Source organism: Odontesthes bonariensis, chromosome 17 (genome assembly GCF_027942865.1).
Source record: "Odontesthes bonariensis isolate fOdoBon6 chromosome 17, fOdoBon6.hap1, whole genome shotgun sequence".
In the NCBI taxonomy this organism is placed as follows: domain Eukaryota; kingdom Metazoa; phylum Chordata; class Actinopteri; order Atheriniformes; family Atherinopsidae; genus Odontesthes; species Odontesthes bonariensis.
This window is the reverse complement of record NC_134522.1, coordinates 3,958,139-3,981,470: the sequence shown is the minus strand read 5'-3', so window position 1 is coordinate 3,981,470 and position 23,332 is coordinate 3,958,139. Positions and strand designations below refer to the sequence as shown.

The 23,332-nt window shown below is 41.2% G+C and overlaps 2 protein-coding genes across 2 annotated transcripts; one reads left to right on the top strand and one right to left on the bottom strand.

Moving 5' to 3' along the window:
• The first annotated feature begins 638 nt into the window (after positions 1-638).
• pth2 (parathyroid hormone 2) lies at positions 639-2,826 on the top strand. Its single transcript, XM_075448710.1, has 3 exons — positions 639-780; positions 909-1,088; positions 2,652-2,826. The coding sequence occupies exons 1-3, from the start codon at positions 686-688 to the stop codon at positions 2,824-2,826; spliced, it is 450 nt and encodes a 149-aa protein (XP_075304825.1). The 5' UTR covers positions 639-685.
• A 1,301-nt stretch (positions 2,827-4,127) lies between these two features.
• On the bottom strand, positions 4,128-11,980 carry tedc1 (tubulin epsilon and delta complex 1). Its single transcript, XM_075448002.1, has 8 exons — positions 11,741-11,980; positions 10,851-10,923; positions 8,751-8,959; positions 8,531-8,668; positions 6,418-6,474; positions 5,923-6,009; positions 4,970-5,107; positions 4,128-4,582 (listed from the first exon to the last, which is right to left on the bottom strand). Exons 1-8 carry the CDS (start codon positions 11,882-11,884, stop codon positions 4,256-4,258), a joined length of 1,173 nt encoding a protein of 390 aa, XP_075304117.1. The 5' UTR covers positions 11,885-11,980; the 3' UTR covers positions 4,128-4,255.
• Between the last annotated feature and the right edge of the window lie 11,352 nt (positions 11,981-23,332).

The following is a 23,332-nucleotide window of genomic DNA, read 5'->3' as shown; positions in this document are numbered from 1 at the left end:
TTTAGTCCCAAAATGCTACAAAAAAACAGCTTTGTTGAGGTTTTTAAATCCAATTTGTGACTGATTATTTATTTATTTTTATTGGCTGACCATATATATATATATATATATATATATATATATATATATATATATATATATATATATATATATTTATATTTAAATACATGTATATCATATTATATATGTATAATACACTGTAATCAATTTACCGTTTTTATAGGTTTTATTAATCATTGGGATTTTGAATCAGATTGAGATTCGGATGTCGTTTAGATGCTGAATTTAAGCAGCTCTGTGATAAATGTGGTGTTAAAAGTCACTAAATCATTCTTTAAAATCTAAATATTTCTTCATTACTGCATGGATTCACCTATTCACTCAATTCAAAGCCATATTTCTCCGTTTATTTTTAGATTTGTTTATTAAAGCTAACAAATTAGTGTTTAAAGCAAAGAAACAGACTTTTGATTTGAGGCCATTTTTAATCTGTTATTGTTTCTTCTGTATAATAAAGTGTATTAGTGGGATTATTAACCTTTAACCTGTTTGAATCAGAACATTAAATAACCTGATCTAACCGTTTCTATGCAGATTTGTGGCATCGATCAACACTTTTTCCTCAGTTTGAAGAATAAACAGCTCATTTAACTCATCTTAAGGTTTTTTTTGTTTGTTTTTTAGGATGTCTGAGCCTCCTCGCATGTCCTTCCTGTTGCTTTGCATTCTGGGTATGACCTCGGTGATGTCCGGCTTCCCTCAGCCTCGACTACCTCTCAGGTGGATTTTTTTCAGTAAAAAAACTACAAGTTTCTGAATGAAATCAGAACATTTCGACCCATGTTGTTCCAATCAAAGCGTTTTCCGATCACACAAACTCAGTTTGGTTTCATCTTATCTGACTCCAGAAGTCCTGAGGATCCAGACGAACCGAAACGAGGCGACTGGGACATCCTCTTCCCCTCCATCTCCCTCCATGACTGGAATATCCAAATGATGTCGGCGCCCAGCCTCAGAGCGTCCGCCGACAGCAAAGCGGGACTGATGAGGGAGGCGTGGCTCTTTGCTCCGGAGAGGACGGAAGCGAGGTAACAGAAAAGCTTATTAAACTGTAGAGGTGAGGTTCAGATGGGTCCCAAGGTAAAAAAAGCATCCACCTGATGACACTTTTTACCTGTAAATAATCATGTTTCCTCTCACAGACACAAAAACCATCTTCTGTAGATAAAATGTCACATTGAGGCCGACAGGTAGCTCCAAACAACCTGGAAAACCACAAATATATGAGCGGCTCTACAGTTAAACGAGTTTAATAAAGTACAATATTACACATTAAAACAAGAATCTGAGGAAGCAATCTTCTGTTTAAGGGATGGTTAGCTTAGCTGAGGCCATAATAAAGGATGCTAGCTGCTAACTGCTAACAGAATCTGCCCAACAGTGTAGCTAAAGCTCATTTATTTCCACCAAATCTGAAAGAAAACAAAAGTAATGTTTCTACTGAGCTTCTACTGACTCTTTTTTCCGGTCATTAAGCAACATTTACTGTTGGTTATTGTGTCATATTTAAGCGGGAGCTGCTGGCGTTGTCAGATAAATTAAAGAAAGCATAAAATGATGCTTTAAAGCTTAAAAATAGGTAATTTCTTTACTCTTCTGTTCTTTATTTCTGAACAAATAGAACACAAAAACCATCTTCTGTAGATAAAATGTCACATTGAGGCCGACAGGTAGCTCCAAACAACCCGGAAAACTACAAATATCTGAGCGGCTCTGCAGTTAAACCAGTTCAATAAAGTACAATATTATCAGAAATTAAGGAGTTTTTGTTTTGTTTGTTTTCTAAAAATCAGACATAGCAACAACAACAAAAAAAAATTCCTAAAAATCAATGTTGTTGCTGATCATTGACATATCCCAGACCATAATTATCCCCGCTCAACAATTCCACTTTGCATTCTATATATTGCAAATATAGCAGTTTGTGGGTTTTTTTGGTTTTTTTACAGAAATTGGCATTTATATCATATAAACCAGTATTTAAAGTGTTAATTTTTGAAAATAATTGAAAACTTGGTAGTTATGATCAGAACTGAAGTGGAATAAAAGATCTATGAAAAAAAAAGCGGAAAAAAATGTTAACATATGATGTTTTTAGGTCGTTTTCAGAAATCAGACATTAAGGAGGTTTTTTTGTTTGTTTGTTTTGTTTTTTTAAAAATCAGACAAAGCAAAAAAATAAAAACAAAATCAATGTTGTTGCTGATCATTGACATATCCCAGACCATAATTATTATTAGATGTAATTGGAATAAAAGATCTATGGAAAAAAAAAAAAAAGCAGAAAAAAATATTAACATATGTTTTTAAGTCGTTTTAAAACGGGACAAAAAAGTCCCTTTTCAGAGATTAAGTTGTGTTTTAAATCAGGTGTGAGGGTTAAATAATTAACGAGTTAACTCTGGACCTCACTAGCAGATATGTGACATTAGATCATCTTCCTCCATAAATAAATGACCGAACGTAAAACCTCAGAAAGTTCTTAAGGGTTCACAGTCCTTCCAAAGTGTAAACAGGAAGAATAAATGACCAACCAGAGCATCGTTAAGGAAAGGAAACCCTGACCGTGTGTTACCTCGCTCTGTCTGCAGCGTGGAGGGGGTGTGGCCCGCCGAATGGACGTCCGAAGGCGCCCGGCTGCTGAAGAGGAACATGGTGGTGGCCGACGACGCCGCCTTCAGGGAGAAGAGCAAGCTCCTCACGTCCATGGAGAGGCAGAAGTGGCTCAACTCCTACATGCAGAAACTGCTGGTGGTTAATTCTTGATGACATTCCAGTGTTTGTTGCACTTTTTACCACAAAAATCAGAACAAGTCTGTGAACGCATAGCTGGCTGAAAGCCTCTAACATCTGCGGGGGGGTTTCAGAGCTGAAAACAGGACGCTGTAGACATCAAAAGCTGTTTGTTATGCACCATTTTATTCCATCTCTCATTTGAACTGTGTTAGTAGTTTAGATGAAAGCAGACATTCATTCAACGCTGAAGTCTAAAGTTTGTGGCTCCTGATGAAAATATGTTGATGTTTGTTCAGTTTGTGAGATAATAAATATGTTTTGTGATGTCTGGGACTCGTGTTTGACTTCATTTGGATCCGTTAGTCCATCCACACCGGCAGCACGAGCAGAGACTTCCTTCCTTCCTCTCCTCCGGCTCTTTCAGAGGAGATAAAATGTTAGCCGAGCCTCAGAGAGCCTCAAACTGAAAGACCCCTGAACATGCAGGACATTGGCTGTGTTCGAAACCGCATACTACATATTACATACTCGATCAGACAGTATGCAGAGCGTTTACCCAGAATGCATTTCACTATTGCCCGAGCCGAAATCAGCCGGCCTGAAGCTGATTTCTCTTAAGCTCTAAACTCTGTTAACTTTAGTGTTGTGGCCATTTATGTTTTGTAAGTCATGGGTTCTATCGGTTTGGTTTTCTTTGGGCAAAAAAAATTCTTACAATTTGGATGAAAACGAAAGTTAACACTTTTAGATCTTGTTAAATCAAAATAAGTTGTTTTTTTTGTTATTGTTTTGTTCATATTATTTTTGTTGTCAAAAATAAAACTACATGTATTTTTTAACAATCAACTGAAGTGCGTGCAAGAACAAAACCACCTGCTCGCCACCCACGGCCTTTGTTGGAAAATATAATTTGGAAACTTAAAAGGCCGCAACATTTGAAACATTTTCAGGGGAGAAAGTAGTCGTTTAGATCCCCAACGTGTTGAAAACCTGACAAAATACCGGCTGTTTACCATTTTGTTCCCACGAATTTGGCGCTACTAAAGCTAGCCGCAGTGAGCTAACGCACTTCCGGTTATTTTCACAATAAAATACCCGTTGCCTTTTATCATAGGGAAAGCCATTACCATACAATTGGTGCTTTTGTTTTGAAAACAGGAAGTGAACCTACCCTCGTTGTAGCTAGCTTGAAACTGCCGTTTTGACAGGAAATGGCGATCGGCGACGTCACGTTACGTTGCATCTTGGGTAGTTTGAGTATGAGTAGTGACCTCATGATGCATACCCAACATTTCAGAGAATCTAGTATGCATCCGGGAACTTCTCGCTTACTCAAACTCGCATACTAACTCAAAAAGTTAGTAGGAGTAGTAGGAGAAGTATGCGGTTTCGAACACAGCCTTGCTCCTCTCAGGTCCAGGTCAACAGTTTGAGGTCTACAGGGGGATCAGCACCAGGTCTACAGGGGGATCAGCACCAGCTCCTCCAGCTGTGCGATGGCGTCCTGCAGCTGCATCCTGCTGACCAGCCTCCGTCTGTCCCTCCTCTGCAGCAGCTCCGCCTCGGCATCACGCAGCAGCTCTGCGGCTCGGGACGCCGGGAGCTCGTCGGGAGCGTCGACCCCGCTGCAGGGGTGGTCCACGCCGGGTCTGAGGGGCCCCTCAGGCTGCAGCCTGGCCCGACACACCCGTGGGATGGAGGGCAGGGAGGAGGCGCCACGTCCCTCCGGTGGACTCGCTGCTCCTCCTCTGGGGTCGACACATCCTCTGCTTCCCCTCTGAGTTCCCTGAGAGAGGAGATGAATAAATAAACATCACATTCAGCTGCAACATGTGCAATATATACCATGCAATGTGTGTAATTCCGGAAAAATGTGCAATATTTTATTAGTTTAAATAACTCTGTTCCTGTACTGTGCCTTCATTTTATTTAAATATATTTAAATTTATTTTGAACATAGTTTTGTTTTTATTTCTGATTGTTTTATAAGCACCTTTGGAGTTGCAACCAAATGTCATTGTAATGTAAATTATAATGACAATAAAGGCGATTCTGATTCTGATTCCCTTCTTCTGTCTTCATACCGCTGAATCTCACTGACATCTTCTTCAGAGTTTTATTAAATTCCTTCTTTCACTCTACACCTGAATGAGCTTTGAATCGCGTCTCACACCTGCAGCCTCACGAGCACCTCGTCCAGTTTCTCCAGCCCACGACGGTCTCCATGGTGACACACCTTTGGAACCTCACTGGGAGCTCGTGAAGACCTCATGTCGTCAGGATCCGCCAGATGACCGTCCATCACGCTGTCCTGTAAACACACACAGCTGAGCGTCACATTTCTGTCCAGAAAGAAACATAAACTAACAAACTAGTAACTGCCTTTTACAGGAACCTCTGCTATTCATTCCTGAGGATAGATGGGTTCCTTCAGTTATCAGGCCCCTCTCTGTGGAACCAGCTGCCAGTTTGGGAGGCAGAGCCTTCAGTTATCAGGCCCGTCTCTGTGGAACCAGCTGCCAGTTTGGGAGGCAGAGCCTTCAGTTATCAGGCCCCTCTCTGTGGAACCAGCTGCCAGTTTGGGAGGCAGAGCCTTCAGTTATCAGGCCCCTCTCTGTGGAACCAGCTGCCAGTTTGGGAGGCAGAGCCTTCAGTTATCAGGCCCCTCTCTGTGGAACCAGCTGCCAGTTTGGGAGGCAGAGCCTTCAGTTATCAGGCCCCTCTCTGTGGAACCAGCTGCCAGTTTGGGAGGCAGAGCCTTCAGTTATCAGGCCCCTCTCTACCTTTAAGATCAGGCTTAAAACTTTCCTTTCTGATAAAGCTTATAGTTAGGGATGGCTCAGGTGACCCTGAAACATCCCATAGTTAAGCTGCTATAGGCCCAGCCTGCTGGGAGAGCTCCCATGATGCACCTCTCCTCCACATATGACATTATTGTTGTCATTAACTTGTGTTTCTCATTCTCAGCGGTGTGTGTTAAACTGGACAAACCATTTCTAAACAGAGGTCTCAGGTTTCACCTTCCAGCTCCAACAATGCAGCATCGACTCTCCTGGCAGGAGGTTTCCGCTCACACCTCGGATCATGTGACCAACACAAGCTGCTTCCGACGGGTGAACAACTCACCATCCACGTCCAGAAAACCTTCTCCACCTGTTTCCAGCTCAGATACGCTTCCAGGAGGTCCGAGAGCTGCCGAACACGAACACAATCCTACAAAAAGAAACGCTTTATTCAGCGAGACAGTAAAAACTGAAGCTCATGTGTTTTATTTCATTAGGAAATCTCTCAAATAAGAACACATGTGTAACTGACTAAAAGATAACCTGATTTTTTATTGAATAAATAAGTTAGAAAACTCATTTTATTTCTCATTAAATAGTTTCTTTAGACGTGGTTTCGTCAGCTCATATGAGAGGAGAATAAAGTCTAATAAGTCTAAGTCTGCATCTCGTCCTCCATCCTGGACGTTGGGGAACATTTGGACGGATGATCACTCGTTGATACCTAACCTTCCATCGAGAACAATGAACAAAGGAGTCGTTGGGATCAGGATTCAGTACAAAGACGGTTTAACTGGGTTTAACACAACAGGTAAAAGAGTTTTTATGTGCTACGTACCTCCTGTAGGGCGGCGGAGCTTCGACCAGGAGAGGAAGAAAGGCTGGCAGTCAGAACCTGAGGACGGATTGATTTCTTACAGTTAAATACCATCATTTGTTCAATTAATCAGCTAATTAACCCTTTAAACTGCACATCTTTTATCAGTTTGACAGCAGAAATAATCTGTTCTAAGGTTTTAAAGTCACCATCGTTGTATTCCGTCTTTATTTTTGTCACTTGTGGCTAAACAGAGGCATCTATAAACACCTTCACAGCCCGTTCCATGTTGCCTTCATACCACACATCGTTTTACGGTTTCAGAGTCTTTATCCTGACTGAGTTTGCTTCTGCAGTCCTGGACGGAGAGCCGTTTCATTAAAAATTAAAGCACTTTTATATCATGGCTCTTTTTATTTTAGTTCCTTTTACTCACATGAAGGTCGTAAAGATGTAAAAACTGAGCTGATTTATCTAAAAAAAAACTGAACAAAAAGCGAATACAAGCTGGAGCTCCAAAAACCTAAATGTGAAAACAGGAACCAGACCAAGAACTGGAACAAGAAGAAGATGAATGGCTGAGGTGAGGCGATGAGCATCTGGTAAAGACTGAGAGAAACCAAGAGGAGTAAATACTGAGGGAAACAGATGAGGAGGTGAAGCTGAGAACCAGACAGAAGGGATGTGAGGAAACTAAAATAATGACCAGAATCTGAAAACAGGAGCAGAAAACCAAAAGAATAAATGGTTAAGCCAAAAAAAAACACAATGAGGATGCGTCTCCTGCTCAAATGGACAAAAAGCAGGTTTATAGTCTCTGAAATCATCAATGTGACGGAGGAAGAGACGTTTAAACTCTTCCAACAGAGCAGCCGACGGAGGCAAAGCGACATATGATCAGAGATCACGTAGGGGAGGAGCCACAGAGATGGCCACGCCCCTTTATTCAAATAAAAAGGAACTGAAATAAAAGGAAGAGCCATGAAATAAATACGTTGGCTAATAAAAATGTTTATTTTTCATCTATTTCACTGACTAATTATTTATTTCAGCTTTTCTTCGTCCCGTGTTGGTTTCATGACCAGAGGAGGCGACGCACGCCGACTTTCCTGATTTAAGATAGAAACTAGGGCTGGGCGAGTTAGCTCGTTATTATAGCGTTAACGCATTGATTATTTAACGGGGGCCCCATTATTACACAAGGGGCGTCTGCTCAACCCACTACGTCACCCCTGTTGTATTATTTATTTATTTTATTCTGTAAAAGTCTGTTGCTCACAGGCTTTTATTTTGTAAAAGTCTGTTGCTCACAGGCTTTTATTTTGTAAAAGTCTGTTGCTCACAGGCTTTTATTTTGTAAAAGTCTGTCGCTCACAGGCTTTTATTTTGTAAAAGTCTGTCGCTCACAGGCTTTTATTTTGTAAAAGTCTGTTGCTGTCTGCTGTGGAACAGGAAAAGAAAGTAATCGGCGGATCCACCAAACATGGAGAAGGGTACGGAACTTTTACTCGGCCATTTTCATGTTAAAGTTCTTCCAGACGGCGGAGTCGACAGAACCAAAGTCATCTGTAAACACTGCCAAGTTGAATTGTCTTCTCAGCGTAGTAGTTCCAGTCTAAAATATCACTTAAAGGCAAAACACACAACTGATAGCAGCAAGTCATTCAAGGAAACAGACAGTGGAGCGAGGCTTCTACATAAAAACTACAGAAAGATGCTGATGTTAAAAGTGTGTTTGCACAACAAATGTTATGGCACTTTCATTCATATGGCAGCACATTTAAAATAAAACTAAATGCTAAAAGCTATACACTACTTTTGGATTCATTTTTGGATTCTGCGTACAAATGCGATTAATCGTGATTAATCAGGGAAATCATGTGATTAATTAGATTAAATATTTTAATCGTTGCCCAGCCCAAATAGAAGCAGCAGCTAACAACTTCGTATTTATTCCACCAATCACAGACTCAGGTGGGGACTGGTGGACCAGTCACAGAACACGTTGGACATTAAAGAAAGCTGGTAGTTTAAGAGCTTAAATTCTGACCTGTGAACTTCTTCTGAGAAGTTAAACTTTACTAACGATACAGAACAGCAGCTTATAGAAATGGAAAAGAGAAGATCTCCTCACAGCGTGAAGCGTCCGAGTTCGCTCGTCTGTGGCGGACAGCAGAGTCCGTCCCTGGTGTCTCAGATTCCCAACGAGCCACTGAAGCCTCCTCAACGAGGCCGAGTCCGGCTGGAACTCACCGGAAAACTCCGCTTTCACCTCACACAGAAAGCACACAAACACATGAGTCCAGAACCAGGTGTGGCAGCCTTCTACGGTGCGGCGCAGCGGCCTGACTCACAGCTGCAGGCCAGAGGAGCGTTTGGTCCAGCTGCTGTACCCGCTGCGCCACCAGGTCCTCCAGAGTCCCTGCTGCCAGCAGCCAGCCCAGAGCCAGGAGGAGGTCTCTGCTGGAGGAACCACCCCCACCTGCTTCTCCGGCCTCCACATACATCCAGGCAGCGTGGAAGCCGGTCTGCCACAGACCTGCAGCCACCAGCTGTCTGCGCTCTGAGGCAGAAGACACGTCCGGTCACTCCAGGAAAAGTGTTCTTTAAAAGCTCGATTCTTTCATTGGAAGCTCAAGAACAAGCCGGAGGAATCTCAAGTTAAATAAAGTGTTTATTGGTGGTCACACTGGGCTCAGTGGAACAGAGCTCCCGCAGGAAATCCGTCAGACCGAGCCCCGATTTCCGGGTACATTCTGTATTTATATGACTCATTATTTCACATAAGTCGGACTCTCACTCGACCGAGTAGGATTGGACATGAGTAGGTTCAACATGCTTCGTCATAATCTCTGGATCAGCCAAACAAGAGCTGTGTTCCAAACCGCATACTTCTCCTACTAACTTTTTGAGTTAGTATACGAGTTTGAGTAAGCAAGTTTTAAGTTTCAAGTTTTAAGTTCCCGGATGCATACTAGATTCTCAGAAATGTTGGGTATGCATCATGAGGTTACTACTCATACTCAAACTACCCAAGATGCAACGTAACGTGACGTCGCCGATCGTCATTTCCTGTCAAAACGGCAGTTTCAAGCTAGCTACAACGAGGGTAGGTTCACTTCCTGTTTTCAAAACAAAAGCACCAATTGTATGGTAATGGCTTTCCCTATGATAAAAGGCAACGGGTATTTTATTTTGTGAAAATAACCAGAAGTGCGTTGCTCACTCACTAGCTTTAGTAGCGCCGAATTCGTGGGAACAAAATTGTAAACAGCCGGTATTTTGTCAGGTTTTCAACACGTTGGGGATCTAAACGACTACTTTCTCACCTGAAAATGTTTCAAATGTTGCTAAAGTTTACAGAGTTTAGAGCTTAAGAGAAATCAGCTTCAGGCCGGCTGATTTCAGCTCGGGCAGGAGCGCAATGCATTGTGGGTAAACGCTCTGCATACTGTCTGATCGATGAGTATGCAGTATGTAGTATGTAGTATGCGGTTTCGAACACAGCCAGTGTGTGTGTGAATGTTGCACCTGCTTTCCCAGGCTAATTGTTTTGTCTCACTATGCCTGGATCATTTAAGGTCATATATCGTGTGCATCGTGGAAAAGTACAGAGTAGTGATCCTCCGATCAGTATTTTTTGGACCGATCACCAATCACCAAAATCATGATCTGCCCGATTGCCGATCACGGAAGGAATCGGACATTTCCATGCCTTTCATCTAGCAGAGAGTGCACCATTTATAGAAATTAAACTGCCAGAGGCAGCTGGGGACATGTAGAAGAAGAATCTGGTGGAGTCGGCAGAGAACATTTTGATTTGGTTCTAAATTAAGTTTTCAAATCTGACTATGCAGAAATTAGTTTGATTCTGAATATGCTTCAATAATTTTGTTCTATCATTTTGTTTTAATCATTAAAAAGAATGTAGTAAAAAAAACAACCAAGTAATGACAGGTGTATGTATTCCAACAAATGAAAGATCAACTTCGATATAGATTTCTGAGATTTTCAAGTGTAGCTAGCGCGACCGTGCCTCTCCGAAGCGCAGATAGCGTGACCGCAGTAAGTTTCACATCTTTCTGACACACTTTGAAGAAATTCCAGACAGGAGAGGTCATGTTGTCGAGATGCACTGTAAAGGTTTTGCCTGTTCGGTTCTGTACACACGTCACCTACCACATTAGAAAGTGGTCGCTAGTAATTTACGTCACATGATCGGTTTTTTGATCGGCATATTTTTCCGATCGCCGATCAGGCTATTTTTGGGCATTATCGGCCGATCATGATCGGCAGCAGATCGATCGGAGCATCACTAGTACAGAGCTAAGAACAAAGCCAATTTTAACAAAAAGTAAGGCAGCTCAGAACAGCAGAGTCCCTCTTTGTAAAATTCAATCAACATTTGGGACGAGTAAATGTTGTTTTCAAACTGTAAAGAGTAAATTACTGACCTGTTAGCTGAGAGGAGGAAACGATCCCAGTCGTCTGAAGGAGGCTGCTGAGAAGCTGCCAGAACTGATCCTCCTGAGAAACAGAAACAGATAAAAACTGTCACACTGAGTCTGTTTGTGGAGTCTTTTATGGGTAACTGAGCTTAATTATTATTTTCCGTGTAGCCTTGCTTGTTATATTCATTTCTTTGCATCCCAGTTGGCCCCATTCTGATAAAAGGAAATCAATAAAATGATATAATCTCAGGGTGTAACAATCTCTCTCAGTTCAGTTCTGCAGCTTCCTGAAGCTCTTTCAGAGTTTCTCTTTGGACATTTTCTGCTTTTTCACCCATCTTCAGTCCAGTCCTTGTACCTGAGCATCTTCAGAGGAATGTGTTTTTTCTTTGTTAAGCCACTTAACTCTGAGCTATGAACCATTCAGGCAAGAAAAAGGCTCCTAACTTAGGCCCGGGTTATTGACCCGGCCCGGGGCCCCTTTTCCTGTCTAATTATTTTCAAATAACGGCCACTATGAAAGCATAAAATAAAAAAGCAATTATTATGGCCTTAAATGCTGTAAAATAAAGTGTTTGTCTTACCTCTGGAAGCGCTTGTGGTAACTATATAATCGTAGATTTGATTAAATGTGATAGTATGTTTTGTTTTGTTATGTTTTGTTTTATGTATTGTTGTTTTTATCCTGTTGTAAAGCACTTTGAGTACCAGTTGGCTATTGTAAGGGGCTATATAAATAAAGATTGATTGATTGATAGTAGTTATTCTTTACCACTTTAATATCTCTTATTTTGTCTATATGGACCTTTGTGTCTAAAATAAAGTTTGATAATTATTTTAAAACTACTCCAAATGAATTTCTGACATTTTTCAGCAATAAAAAAAGCAGCTACCTCCTCGGGTCCGCCTCCAAATTTTGCCCGTCTGAAGGCCTCCGGTGCGGGTACATGGTCCAGGCCGGCGGCCGCCAGAAGCCGGCACAGAGCTCCAATCACCCGCTTCACCTCCACACTCACCGCCGCTTTACTCCGCTGCATTACAGCCGGACACAAACACGGCTGAGAATCAAAGTTCAGTCCCCTCAGCTGTCACTCACACCGGCAGCGACAAGCTAACTTTCATAAACAATCAATTTTCCCGCTTCCTGCTAAAAACAAAGAACTTCCGGGTCGTTGCTTTGGAAACGTGACTTCAGATTGATGTTTCTGTTGACCAATCAGAAACGTGATTCGAAGGCCGGTGGGCCGGACTTATTCTCAGCGTCTTCTGAGGCAACAACTCAACTTTTATGAAGTAAAGAATTTATAGAAATCCTTAAAGCTACTCGGGTTAAAAATAAATATACTTTATTGTTCCTCAAATATATACACAAGTTTAGTAGTATTTTGCTCATGTATTAACAAAAAAGTGTGCTAACTAGAGCTATAAGAAAAGTATGCTAATGTCACACTTTGAACAATTTTTCATAACACAAATAATTGAACTAAATTGGATTATTTCAAAAGAAAACAGGCCTTAAAATAAATTTAAAAAATGTGTTAAATATATATTTAAGTGCACTTATTAGGCTTGTTTTCAAAAGTACAAATACTTACACTTCAAATTCTGCTTTTCTACAATTTTATTTCCACTAAGTTTAGCACAAATTCAGTTGTTCCAAAATATCAAACTTAAAGTTAACAAATCATTACCAAATACCACACTTTACTAAAGATTAGTCTGACTGCAAGTACACATAAGTATGCTAAAATTTAATATATTTAGCACGTTTATTTTTCAACGGAGAAAAATCTTTCTGATGACCAAACTTTGCCGGAAGCGAATTTTAGCTAGCTTTAGTTAGCTAGCTTTAGTTAGCTAGCTTTAGTTAGCTAGCTTTAGTTAGCTAGTTTTAGGTCAGAGGCAGTTTTCAACATTAAAATCTGATAAATTCGTATTATCCTTGATAAAATATTATTTAAATGATATTCAAACACACAAACCTTTTCAAGGTTTGATCTCCACGATGTTTTTCAATTAATTTTCACGACCAACGGCCGTTATTTGTGCCGTTAATGACCGTTATTTAGCTGTAACGGTTATGATTGGTTTCCCAACGAAATGATGCGAGCCATAAAAATAGATCTAAAATTTTCATATCAATGTCTACTGCTGTCCCAAATAATTAGAGATGAACTGAATGAACGTTAACGGAATAAAATTAACAAGTAATTAAGGAAATATGACTACAATCAAAGTCACTGTGGAGTAAATTAATGAACAGGTTAGATTTTTAAAGAATGTACACTTTCCAAAATGTGGAAATATTCTGACTTTATTATAAATGTTATGCTTAGCTCGGGTTTTACTGATTGTTTTGGTTTAGCCTTCTATTCATCCATCCTTTTTCTATCCCTGCTTCATCCTGCTGAGAGCTGCAGGCGCTTTAAATCAAATCAAATTTATTTATGTAGCACATTTCATGTACAAAACAATTCAAAGTGCTTCACATAAAATAAAAGCATTGCAGCAGGGAGTGGAAGAAGCATTAAAATACATAAAAGAATATAAAGAGAAACAAATAAAATCATTTAAATGAATTTAAAAACAAGCAACAGTCCAGATAAGTTCAAAGATATCGTGCAGATTTCATGCATAGACACATGAGAACAGAAATGTTTTTAACCTGGATTTAAAAATGTCTCCATTTGGTGAAAGTTTAATCTCCACTGGCAGTTTGTTCCACTTGTTTGCAGCATAACAGCTAAATGCTGCTTCTCCATGTTTAGTCTGGACTCTGGACTGGACCAGCTGACCTGAGTCCTTGGATCTAAGAGCTCTGCTGGGTTTATATTCTGTATTTAAGCCTTTCCCACCACTCTTATATGTTCATTTCACTGTAGAATAACATTTACTGAGCAATTATCAGATCGAATCCAAACATTTCTTGCACTGAAAAAAACAACTCATAAGATTTACTTTAAAAACCCCTTTGTAAGTATTTGCACTCAAATGATTTAAGTAATATTTAATGCTGCAATATCAAGTAAATTTTACTCACCATAAAACATAACAGTTTTGAAGATATTAAGTAACATTTACTTAATTACATCTAAGTTTTAAGTTATATTTATTTAAACAAATGAAGTAAAGTCTACTTGTTTTTCATAGGCAGGAACATCATTTTACTCAAAATTTTAAGTAAATGTTATATATCTGTAGTATTTGCTGTTGTGAAGTAACTTAGTAGATTTTAACGATACACTTTCAGAGTAAAGTTTATGTAGTATTTCTAGGTTTATGTACATACAACTATTAAACATTTAAATTGTATGAGGAAACCTAAGTAAAACTTACTCTTCCCCCATAATTCATGTTATTACGTTAATAAAATGTTTAAATTGACTTAAGAAGCTCTAGTTCTTACTGAATCTTAAAAATACAAGGTAGAAATTATGACAGTTACTCTAATAGAGTTTACTTCACCAAAAAGTCACTTTTTTCAGTGTATGTTTCTGACAAAACCTCCCTTTCTGTGTTTGTTCTTGTATCATAAAAACCCTTTTACGGATGCATTTCACAGAGCATTTCCATCTTATCATTTATTTTATTTAAGCTGTCAGACAGCCACATTAAATCTTTAATCAATGCACCCTTCAGTTGATGGATTTAATCTAATTTCAGAGGTGAGAAGCAGCTGATTTTAACATGAGCTCATTATACAGCCTGGCCAGCAGAGGGCGCACTGAGCCCATGTTTACACTGTGCAGGTGAGCTCCTGCAGAGGTCACCTGACACACCTGATCAGATGGCAGCCTGGAGTCCTGAAGCTGAGCTGCAAGCATGCACGTCTGCCTGGAAGGCTGTGAAACAAAGAGACGCAGCAGCTGGAAACTCAGATTATCTCCAGAAGATGAAGTCACTCTTTTATTTCCTAGTTTGCAGTTTATTCTCTGTTCTGGATCTTTGGGAATCAGAATATTTTCCTCCCCTTTTTTACCATCACTGAGGAAAAAGTGAGCTCACCGTGTAACTCTGATGACCCTCCTGTACAGGTGTACGGTGTCACAGACTAGAGCTGATGTCAGACACATTCGAGTCCAAACAAACCGTCTCTTTATTCTAAACCTTTCACTCAGAAGCAGAAATATCTGCCACAGATTAAAGACTTTTAACCAAACGAGCCGGAAGTGGGTTTAAATGGAGTCTAGACTGTGTTCGAAACCGCCTACTTCTCCTACTACTCCTACTACTCCTACTAACTTTAACTTTTTTTAAGTTCCCGGATGCATACTAGATTCCCCGAAATGTTGGGTATGCATCATGAGGTTACTACTCATACTCAAACTACCCAAGATGCAACGTAACGTGACGTCGCCGATCGTCATTTCCTGTCAAAACGGCAGTTTCAAGCTAGCTACAACGAGGGTAGGTTCACTTCCTGTTTTCAAAACAAAAGCACCAATTGTATGGTAATGGCTTTCCCTATGATAAAAGGCAACGGGTATTTTATTTTGTGAAAATAACCAGAAGTGCGTTAGCTCACTGCGGCTAGCTTTAGTAGCGCCGAATTCGTGGGAACAAAATTGTAAACAGCCGGTATTTTGTCAGGTTTTCAACACGTTGGGGATCTAAACGACTACTTTCTCACCTGAAAATGTTTCAAATGTTGCTAAAGTTTACAGAGTTTAGAGCTTAAGGGAAATCAGCTTCAGGCCGGCTGATTTCGGCTCGGGCAGGAGCGAAATGCATTGTGGGTAAACGCTCTGCATACTGTCTGATCGATTAGTATGTAGTATGGAAGTATGTAGTATGCAGTATGTAGTATGCAGTATGCAGTATGTAGTATGCAGTATGTAGTATGCAGTATGTAGTATGCAGTATGCAGTATGTAGTATGTAGTATGCAGTATGCAGTATGTAGTATGCAGTATGCAGTATGCAGTATGCAGTATGCAGTATGCAGTATGTAGTATGCAGTATGTAGTATGTAGTATGCAGTATGTAGTATGCAGTATGCAGTATGTAGTATGCAGTATGCAGTATGCAGTATGTAGTATGCAGTATGCAGTATGTAGTATGCAGTATGCAGTATGTAGTATGTAGTATGTAGTATGCAGTATGCAGTATGCAGTATGTAGTATGCAGTATGTAGTACGCAGTATGCAGTATGCAGTATGTAGTATGCAGTATGTAGTATGCAGTATGTAGTATGCAGTATGCAGTACGCAGTATGTAGTATGCAGTACGCAGTATGTAGTATGCAGTATGCAGTATGTAGTATGCAGTATGTAGTACACAGTATGCAGTATGTAGTATGCAGTATGCAGTACGTAGTATGCAGTATGTAGTATGTAGTATGCAGTATGCAGTACGTAGTATGCAGTATGCAGTATGTAGTATGTAGTATGTAGTATGCAGTATGCAGTATGTAGTATGCAGTATGCAGTATGCAGTATGCAGTATGTAGTATGTAGTATGCAGTATGTAGTATGCAGTATGTAGTATGCAGTATGTAGTATGTAGTATGCAGTATGTAGTATGCAGTATGTAGTATGCAGTATGCAGTATGCAGTATGTAGTATGCAGTATGCAGTATGCAGTATGTAGTATGCAGTATGTAGTATGCAGTATGTAGTATGCAGTATGTAGTATGCAGTATGCAGTATGTAGTATGCAGTATGTAGTATGCAGTATGCAGTATGCAGTATGCAGTATGTAGTATGCAGTATGCAGTATGTAGTATGCAGTATGTAGTATGCAGTATGTAGTATGCAGTATGTAGTATGCAGTATGCAGTATGTAGTATGCAGTATGCAGTATGCAGTATGCAGTATGCAGTATGCAGTATGCAGTATGCAGTATGCAGTATGTAGTATGCAGTATGCAGTATGCAGTATGCAGTATGTAGTATGCAGTATGTAGTATGCAGTATGTAGTATGCAGTATGTAGTATGCAGTATGCAGTATGTAGTATGCAGTATGTAGTATGCAGTATGCAGTATGCAGTATGCAGTATGCAGTATGCAGTATGTAGTATGCAGTATGTAGTATGTAGTATGTAGTCGGCGGTTTCGAACACAGGAGCTCTCCAACAGAGAACGTGACTTGAAACTGAAACTTCAGGTTTAGCTTTCCTGCTTTGATGATTCTGTCCTACTTTCCGTGTTCAGAGTGAAAGATCAGACGGCTTCTCTCAGCTGGGAACGTTTCACAGGAGGCATAAATCATTACCTCATGGGTCGAGTTTCTCCAGCGTTTAGGTTCAACTTCCACGAGAAACCAACACAGCGAAATAATCAAAGCTTATGCTAACTCCATCAGTCAGTAAGAGGACAAATTAGCTTAAAGTAGCATCTTTTGACCCATTTTGGGTGCCTGTGTACGTCTTTAAGTCTTTATCCTTATTATTATTAAGATAAAAGCAGAGTTAGTTCAGCTCTGAGCAGCTTTAAAGTGAATATCTGCTCTGAGCTGCTTTCTCCTCCAGCACAGCCTGAACCCTCTCAGACAGCTTTCTGTCCTTTCCATAAGGAGTCTTCAGGAATAGTTCTCCAGGCTTCTTGAAGGACATCCCAAAGCTCTTCTTTGGATGTGGGCTGCCTTTTGTTGCGTTCTCTGCCAACATGATCCCACACTGCTTCAGTAATGTTGAGCTCCGGGCTCTGGGGAGGATTCATCCCTCCATCAGACCTGCTGCCACTGATTTTCAGCCCACTTCTTGTGTCCTTTGGCACAGCTCAGCCTTTTCTCCCTGTTTCCCTTCCTTAAGAACGGCTTCCTGACAGCCACCCTTCCATGGAGCCCATTTCTGATGAGGCTTGGGCCAACAGCAGATGGATCAGCTGAAGGTCCAGATGCATCTCTCAGCTCCTGTGTCAGGTCTTTGCTGGATGTTTTCCTCTTTCTTAAGGACATCACTTTCAGATCCTGTTCATCTGCTGGAGATAGTTCTTTAGGCCTGACACTTCTTCTTTTGTCCTCCACTTGTCCAGTTTCCTCAAATGTTTTAAGGACACACTGCACACCATGCTGAGATATGCCAAGTTTTCAGCTAACAGCTCTTTGGGAATCACCTTGTTGCTGCAGAAATCCTGTTTTCTGTCTGTCACACTGTGTTATCTTTGCTGTTTTTCACAGATGCAGCTAAAGAAATGGGAACAAATCTTAATTCCAGTCTAAAACCCACAAAGAGCTTCTAGATTATTCATTTCTGGTGGCATAAAGCAGTTTAATCATTTCATTTATATTAATTGTTCCATAATTAGTCATTAGATTATATCTTATATTCCTTTTTTAAGCTTTAAATTGAATCTTATTTACTTTTTCTTGATGTTGAATAACATAGAATTCTTATTATTGTCTGTTTTTTTCCTACTTTTCTACTTTTAGACGTGATAACATTCATTTTTTGGGATTAGGATTTTTTTTAAACTGAATTTCTTATATTAATTTGACTCTTTTGGTAACTGAAAGCAGTTTTAAACATAAATGTACAAAAAAGTTGAAACTATGAAGCTGTTTTTCACAGATGCAGCTAAAGAAATGGGAACAAATGATGTGTCTCTGTGACAGGCTGCTGGGAACAAAGTGCCTAAAGATCCAGTTTAAAACGGCTTCTTTGCTAAGTTGGACACAACACTGGTTCATCCCTTGAGTTAGGAGCCTTTTTCCTGCCTGAATGGTTCATAGCTCAGAGTTAAGTGACTGAACAAAGAAAAAACACATTCCTCTGAAGATGCTCAGGTACAAGGACTGGACTGAAGATGAGGGAAGAAGCAGAAAATGTCCAAAGAGAAACTCTGAAAGAGCTTCAGGAAGCTGCAGAACTGCTGATCAGGACACTTTAAAGTTGACAGAAAGTGAAAGAAATGAGGCTGAATCAGCAGCTTCAGGCTGTAAATGCAGGTCAGAAGTGTTCAACAGTCCTTAGAGAAATGAACGCATGAAGCTTTTGTAAAAAGAATCTTTATAAATCACCTTCGGTTTAACTTGGTATCAGATCAGACGGAAATGAGCGGGTCGCACATCACCTGTTGATGACAGAACCACTTTAAACTGCTAAATCCAACCGGAAAGTCTGGATTCATGTCAGTTTTAATCCAAACAGATGTAGCTCAGGCTGCATTTTTCAAGTAATACGGCCTCCAAACAGGATAATACACATAAGAACTAGAAAACAAAAAATAAACACACACATACATACATATTAGGGCTGGGCAACGATTAAAATGTTTAATCTAATTAATCACATGATTTCCCTGATTAATCACGATTAATCTCATTTGTACGCAAAATCCAAAAATTAATTCAAAAGTAGCGTATAGCTTTTAGCATTTAGCTTTATTTTAAATGTGCTGCCATATGAATGAAAGTGCCATAACATTTGTTGTGCAAACACACTTTTAACATCAGCATCTTTCTGTAGTTTTTATGTAGAAGCCTCGCTCCACTGTCTGTTTCCTTGAATGACTTGCTGCTATCAGTTGTGTGTTTTGCCTTTAAGTGATATTTTAGACTGGAACTACTACGCTGAGAAGACTATTCAACTTGGCAGTGTTTACAGATGACTTTGGTTCTGTCGACTCCGCCGTCTGGAAGAACTTTAACATGAAAATGGCCGAGTAAAAGTTCTGTACCCTTCTCCATGGCTGTGTTTGAAACCACATACCGCATACTGCATACTCATCGATCAGACAGTATGCAGAGCGTTTACCCACAATGCATTTCGCTCCTGCCCGAGCTGAAATCAGCCGGCCTGAAGCTGATTTCCCTTAAGCCCTAAACTCTGTAAACTTTAGCAACATTTGAAACATTTTCAGGTGAGAAAGTAGTCGTTTAGATCCCCAACGTGTTGAAAACCTGACAAAATACCGGCTGTTTATAATTTTGTTCCCACGAATTCGGCGCTACTAAAGCTAGCCGCAGTGAGCAACGCACTTCCGGTTATTTTCACAAAATAAAATACCCGTTGCCTTTTATCATAGGGAAAGCCATTACCATACAATTGGTGCTTTTGTTTTGAAAACAGGAAGTGAACCTACCCTCGTTGTAGCTAGCTTGAAACTGCCGTTTTGACAGGAAATGACGATCGGCGACGTCACGTTACGTTGCATCTTGGGTAGTTTGAGTATGAGTAGTAACCTCATGATGCATACCCAACATTTCGGAGAATCTAGTATGCATCCAGGAACTTCTCGCTTACTCAAACTAACTCAAAAAGTTAGAATGAGTAGTAGGAGAAGTATGCGGTTTCGAACACAGCCCATGTTTGGTGGATCCGCCGATTACTTTCTTTTCCGGTTCCGCAGCAGAAAGCAAAAGACTTTTACAAAATAAAATAAAAAATAAAGTCCTTAGAGAACATGAATAACTGAAATAGATGGATATCTCTTCACACTCGGTTAGAACATTTTAGTTTTATAGCATTTGCGAGAAGCCTTTGGAACCTTTAAAACTAAAAGTCCCAGATCTGGCAGACGCTCTGAGGCTGTAACTTAATGAAAAACTCCTCTCAGTAACACAGGAGTAAGTCTGACACTGAATAGGCCTCCATCCAAATGAAGTTATCCAACCTTTCAAAGACAGACATCTTTGTGTTGCCATGAAAGATTCAGGAGGTTTTTTTTTCTTTGGCGGCTGAGTGACGCACGGGTCGTCGTCGGCTGTGAAAGAGTTCGGGTCCTCCAGGTAACCTCCGGGGAGTACAGTTACAGATCAAGTGACTTCTCAGGGCCGTATAAAAGCAGGCTGGCAGCCAGCCGTCGCAGATGTCCGTGACTCGTCTGTTCCACACGTTATGCAAAGAGGTGTCGTGGCTATGAGAGGCTCAGAGGAAGGCTCAGATTTAACCAGAAGCAGAAGATCCAGGCGGCTGGGACTGACCGAAACCGAAAGGAAAAGTCAGATTCTGGAGGTCCAGCGGAAAAAAAAACGACCGTGGAGGCCTTGTACTGACAACAACACGTGTGTTCTGAGGAGTTCAAAGCGTCCCGCGGAGCCGCCAAGGCCTAAAGGAAACATCCCTCTGCCCCCGATCAGCAAACCAAGAACAGTCACAGGCAAAGTGGAGGCAGCCAAGCCTCAGGGAGGCGTCACAAGCCTGCCAGCCGGCTGCAAAACCAAGGAAAACGCGGTCTTTGGTGTGTTGGTTACACGGCGGGGGGCAGCCAACCAGGAGTCCAGCAAACATCGGAAAATCAGTGCAAAATCAGCAAGAAACAGAGAAGCTGAAGCAGAGAAGCTGGAGGATTCAGAGCCCTGCAGCAGACTGATCAAACAAATATGTATCCATTCTAAGTAGGTTCCAACCACAAACCTCTTTAAATTTCAGTTTTATGCTCCTAAAATCTGGAACAGCCTTCCAGAAGATGTGAGACAGGCCTCAGCTCTGACAATGTTTAAATCCAGGCTGAAAACAGTTCTGTTTAGCTGTGCATATGACACCTGAAAGTATTTATCTGCACTTCACTTTTTAATTAATTAATTAATTAATGATTATTATTTTTTATGTTTTGTTTTTGTTTGTTTGTTTTTCTAATGATTTTATTGCCTTCTTGTGATTTATGTAGCTGTAAAGCACTTTGAATTACCTTGTGTACGAATTGTGCTCTACAAATAAAATTGCCTTGCCTTAAATGACCTTGTTTGAGAAACACATTAAAAGCTTTCCTTTGCAGAGTTAAGGTGAAAATGGTATTTTTGCAATAAAAAATAATATAATATAATATAAAATGACCTTCAGTCAAAACAAGTTCAAACTCCTTTGTCCTTCATATTTATCCATTCTCAGTAGGTTCAAACAGCCAAAGAGCCGCATGACGGCGGCGGGGCCAGAGGCCGGGCTAGAGGCGGGGCCAGAGGCCGGGCTAGAGGCGGGGCCAGAGGCCGAGCGAGAGGCGGGGCCAGAGGCCGAGCGAGAGGCGGGGCCAGAGGCCGAGCGAGAGGCGGGGCCAGAGGCCAACCGAGAGGCGGGGCCAGAGGCCGGGCTAGAGGCGGGGCCAGAGGCCGGGATAGAGGCGGGGCCAGAGGCCAACCGAGAGGCGGGGCCAGAGGCCGGGCTAGAGGCGGGGCCAGAGGCCGGGATAGAGGCGGGGCCAGAGGCCGAGCGAGAGGCGAGGCCAGAGGCCGAGCGAGAGGCGAGGCCAGAGGCGGGGCTAGAGGCGGGGCCAGAGGCCGAGCGAGAGGCGAGGCCAGAGGCGGGGCTAGAGGCGGGGCCAGAGGCGGAGGTGGGGCCAGAGGCCGGACTCTGCGAACAGAGGCAGCAAAGAGTGTTCTGCTCTGATGACTCAGTTGCTGAAACAGAATCTGAGGACTGTGGAGACCGCCGGCACCCAGAGGGGCTTCAGCAGGGCAGCGATGACGAGTACTACACAGACCAGAGGATCACCGAGTGGGTCCTCAGGGTCAACTCGAGCCTCTTTTCTGCAGCAAATAACGACGGGACGAGCTGGAAACCCTCAGAGGAGCAAGACGTGGCGACGATAAAGATCATCTACAGCGAAAGCTGAATGCATTTTTTCGGGCTTTTGTGCCTTTAATGGAAAGTTCAGAGAGACAGGAAGCAGGGGGCAGAGAGAGGGGGAACGACACGCAGCAGCACAGGGCCGTCCGATGCGGGACTCGAAACGGGGCCAGCTGCAGCGAGGACTATAGCCTCCTTACATGGGGCGCCTGCTCAACCCACTACGCCACGGACCACCCCTGTTTTATTATTTATCTTATTATTGTAAAAGTCTGTTGCTCACAGGCTTTTATTTTGTAAAAGTCTGTCGCTCACAGGCTTTTATTTTGTAAAAGTCTGTTGCTCACAGGCTTTTATTTTGTAAAAGTCTGCTGCTGTGGAACAGGAAAAGAAAGTAATCGGCGGATCCACCAAACATGGAGAAGGGTACGGAACTTTTACTCGGCCATTTTCATTTTAAAGTTCTTCCAGACGGCGGAGTCTACAGAACCAAAGTCATCTGTAAACACTGCCAAGTTGAATTGTCTTCTCAGCGTAGTAGTTCCAGTCTAAAATATCACTTAAAGGCAAAACACACAACTGATAGCAGCAAGTCATTCAAGGAAACAGACAGTGGAGCGAGGCTTCTACATAAAAACTACAGAAAGATGCTGATGTTAAAAGTGTGTTTGCACAACAAATGTTATGGCACTTTCATTCATATGGCAGCACAGTTAAAATAAAGCTAAATGCTAAAAGCTATACGCTACTTTTGGATTCATTTTGGGATTTTGCGTACAAATGCGATTAATCGTGATTAATCAGGGAAATCATGTGATTAATTAGATTAAACATTTTATTTGAGTTAAAACATGTCATTTAAATGTATTTTTGAGGAATTTTTTGAGTCAACAAAAAAGTTGTTTTAATAAGAAGAAAAGATTAAAATGACTCATAAATATGTATTCCCCTTCTATTAAGCCCCTAAATAAGATCTGGAGTTATAATTTACCTTAAGGAGTCACATGATTAATGACATAAGGTTGTCACATGACCTCAGAGTC

Bases quoted from the DNA above. Each gene is read 5' to 3' on its own strand.
- pth2 (XM_075448710.1), top strand. From the start codon at position 686: ATGTCTGAGCCTCCTCGCATGTCCTTCCTGTTGCTTTGCATTCTGGGT. The intron at 781-908 runs GTGGATTTTTTT...ATCTGACTCCAG, and splicing joins CAGCCTCGACTACCTCTCAG to AAGTCCTGAGGATCCAGACG. The intron at 1,089-2,651 runs GTAACAGAAAAG...CTCTGTCTGCAG, and splicing joins CCGGAGAGGACGGAAGCGAG to CGTGGAGGGGGTGTGGCCCG.
- tedc1 (XM_075448002.1), bottom strand. From the start codon at position 11,884: ATGCAGCGGAGTAAAGCGGCGGTGAGTGTGGAGGTGAAGCGGGTGATT. The intron at 6,475-8,530 runs GTGAGGAGATCT...ATCCGTCCTCAG, and splicing joins GAACTCGGACGCTTCACGCT to GTTCTGACTGCCAGCCTTTC. The intron at 5,108-5,922 runs GTGAGTTGTTCA...GTGTGTTTACAG, and splicing joins AGGTTTTCTGGACGTGGATG to GACAGCGTGATGGACGGTCA.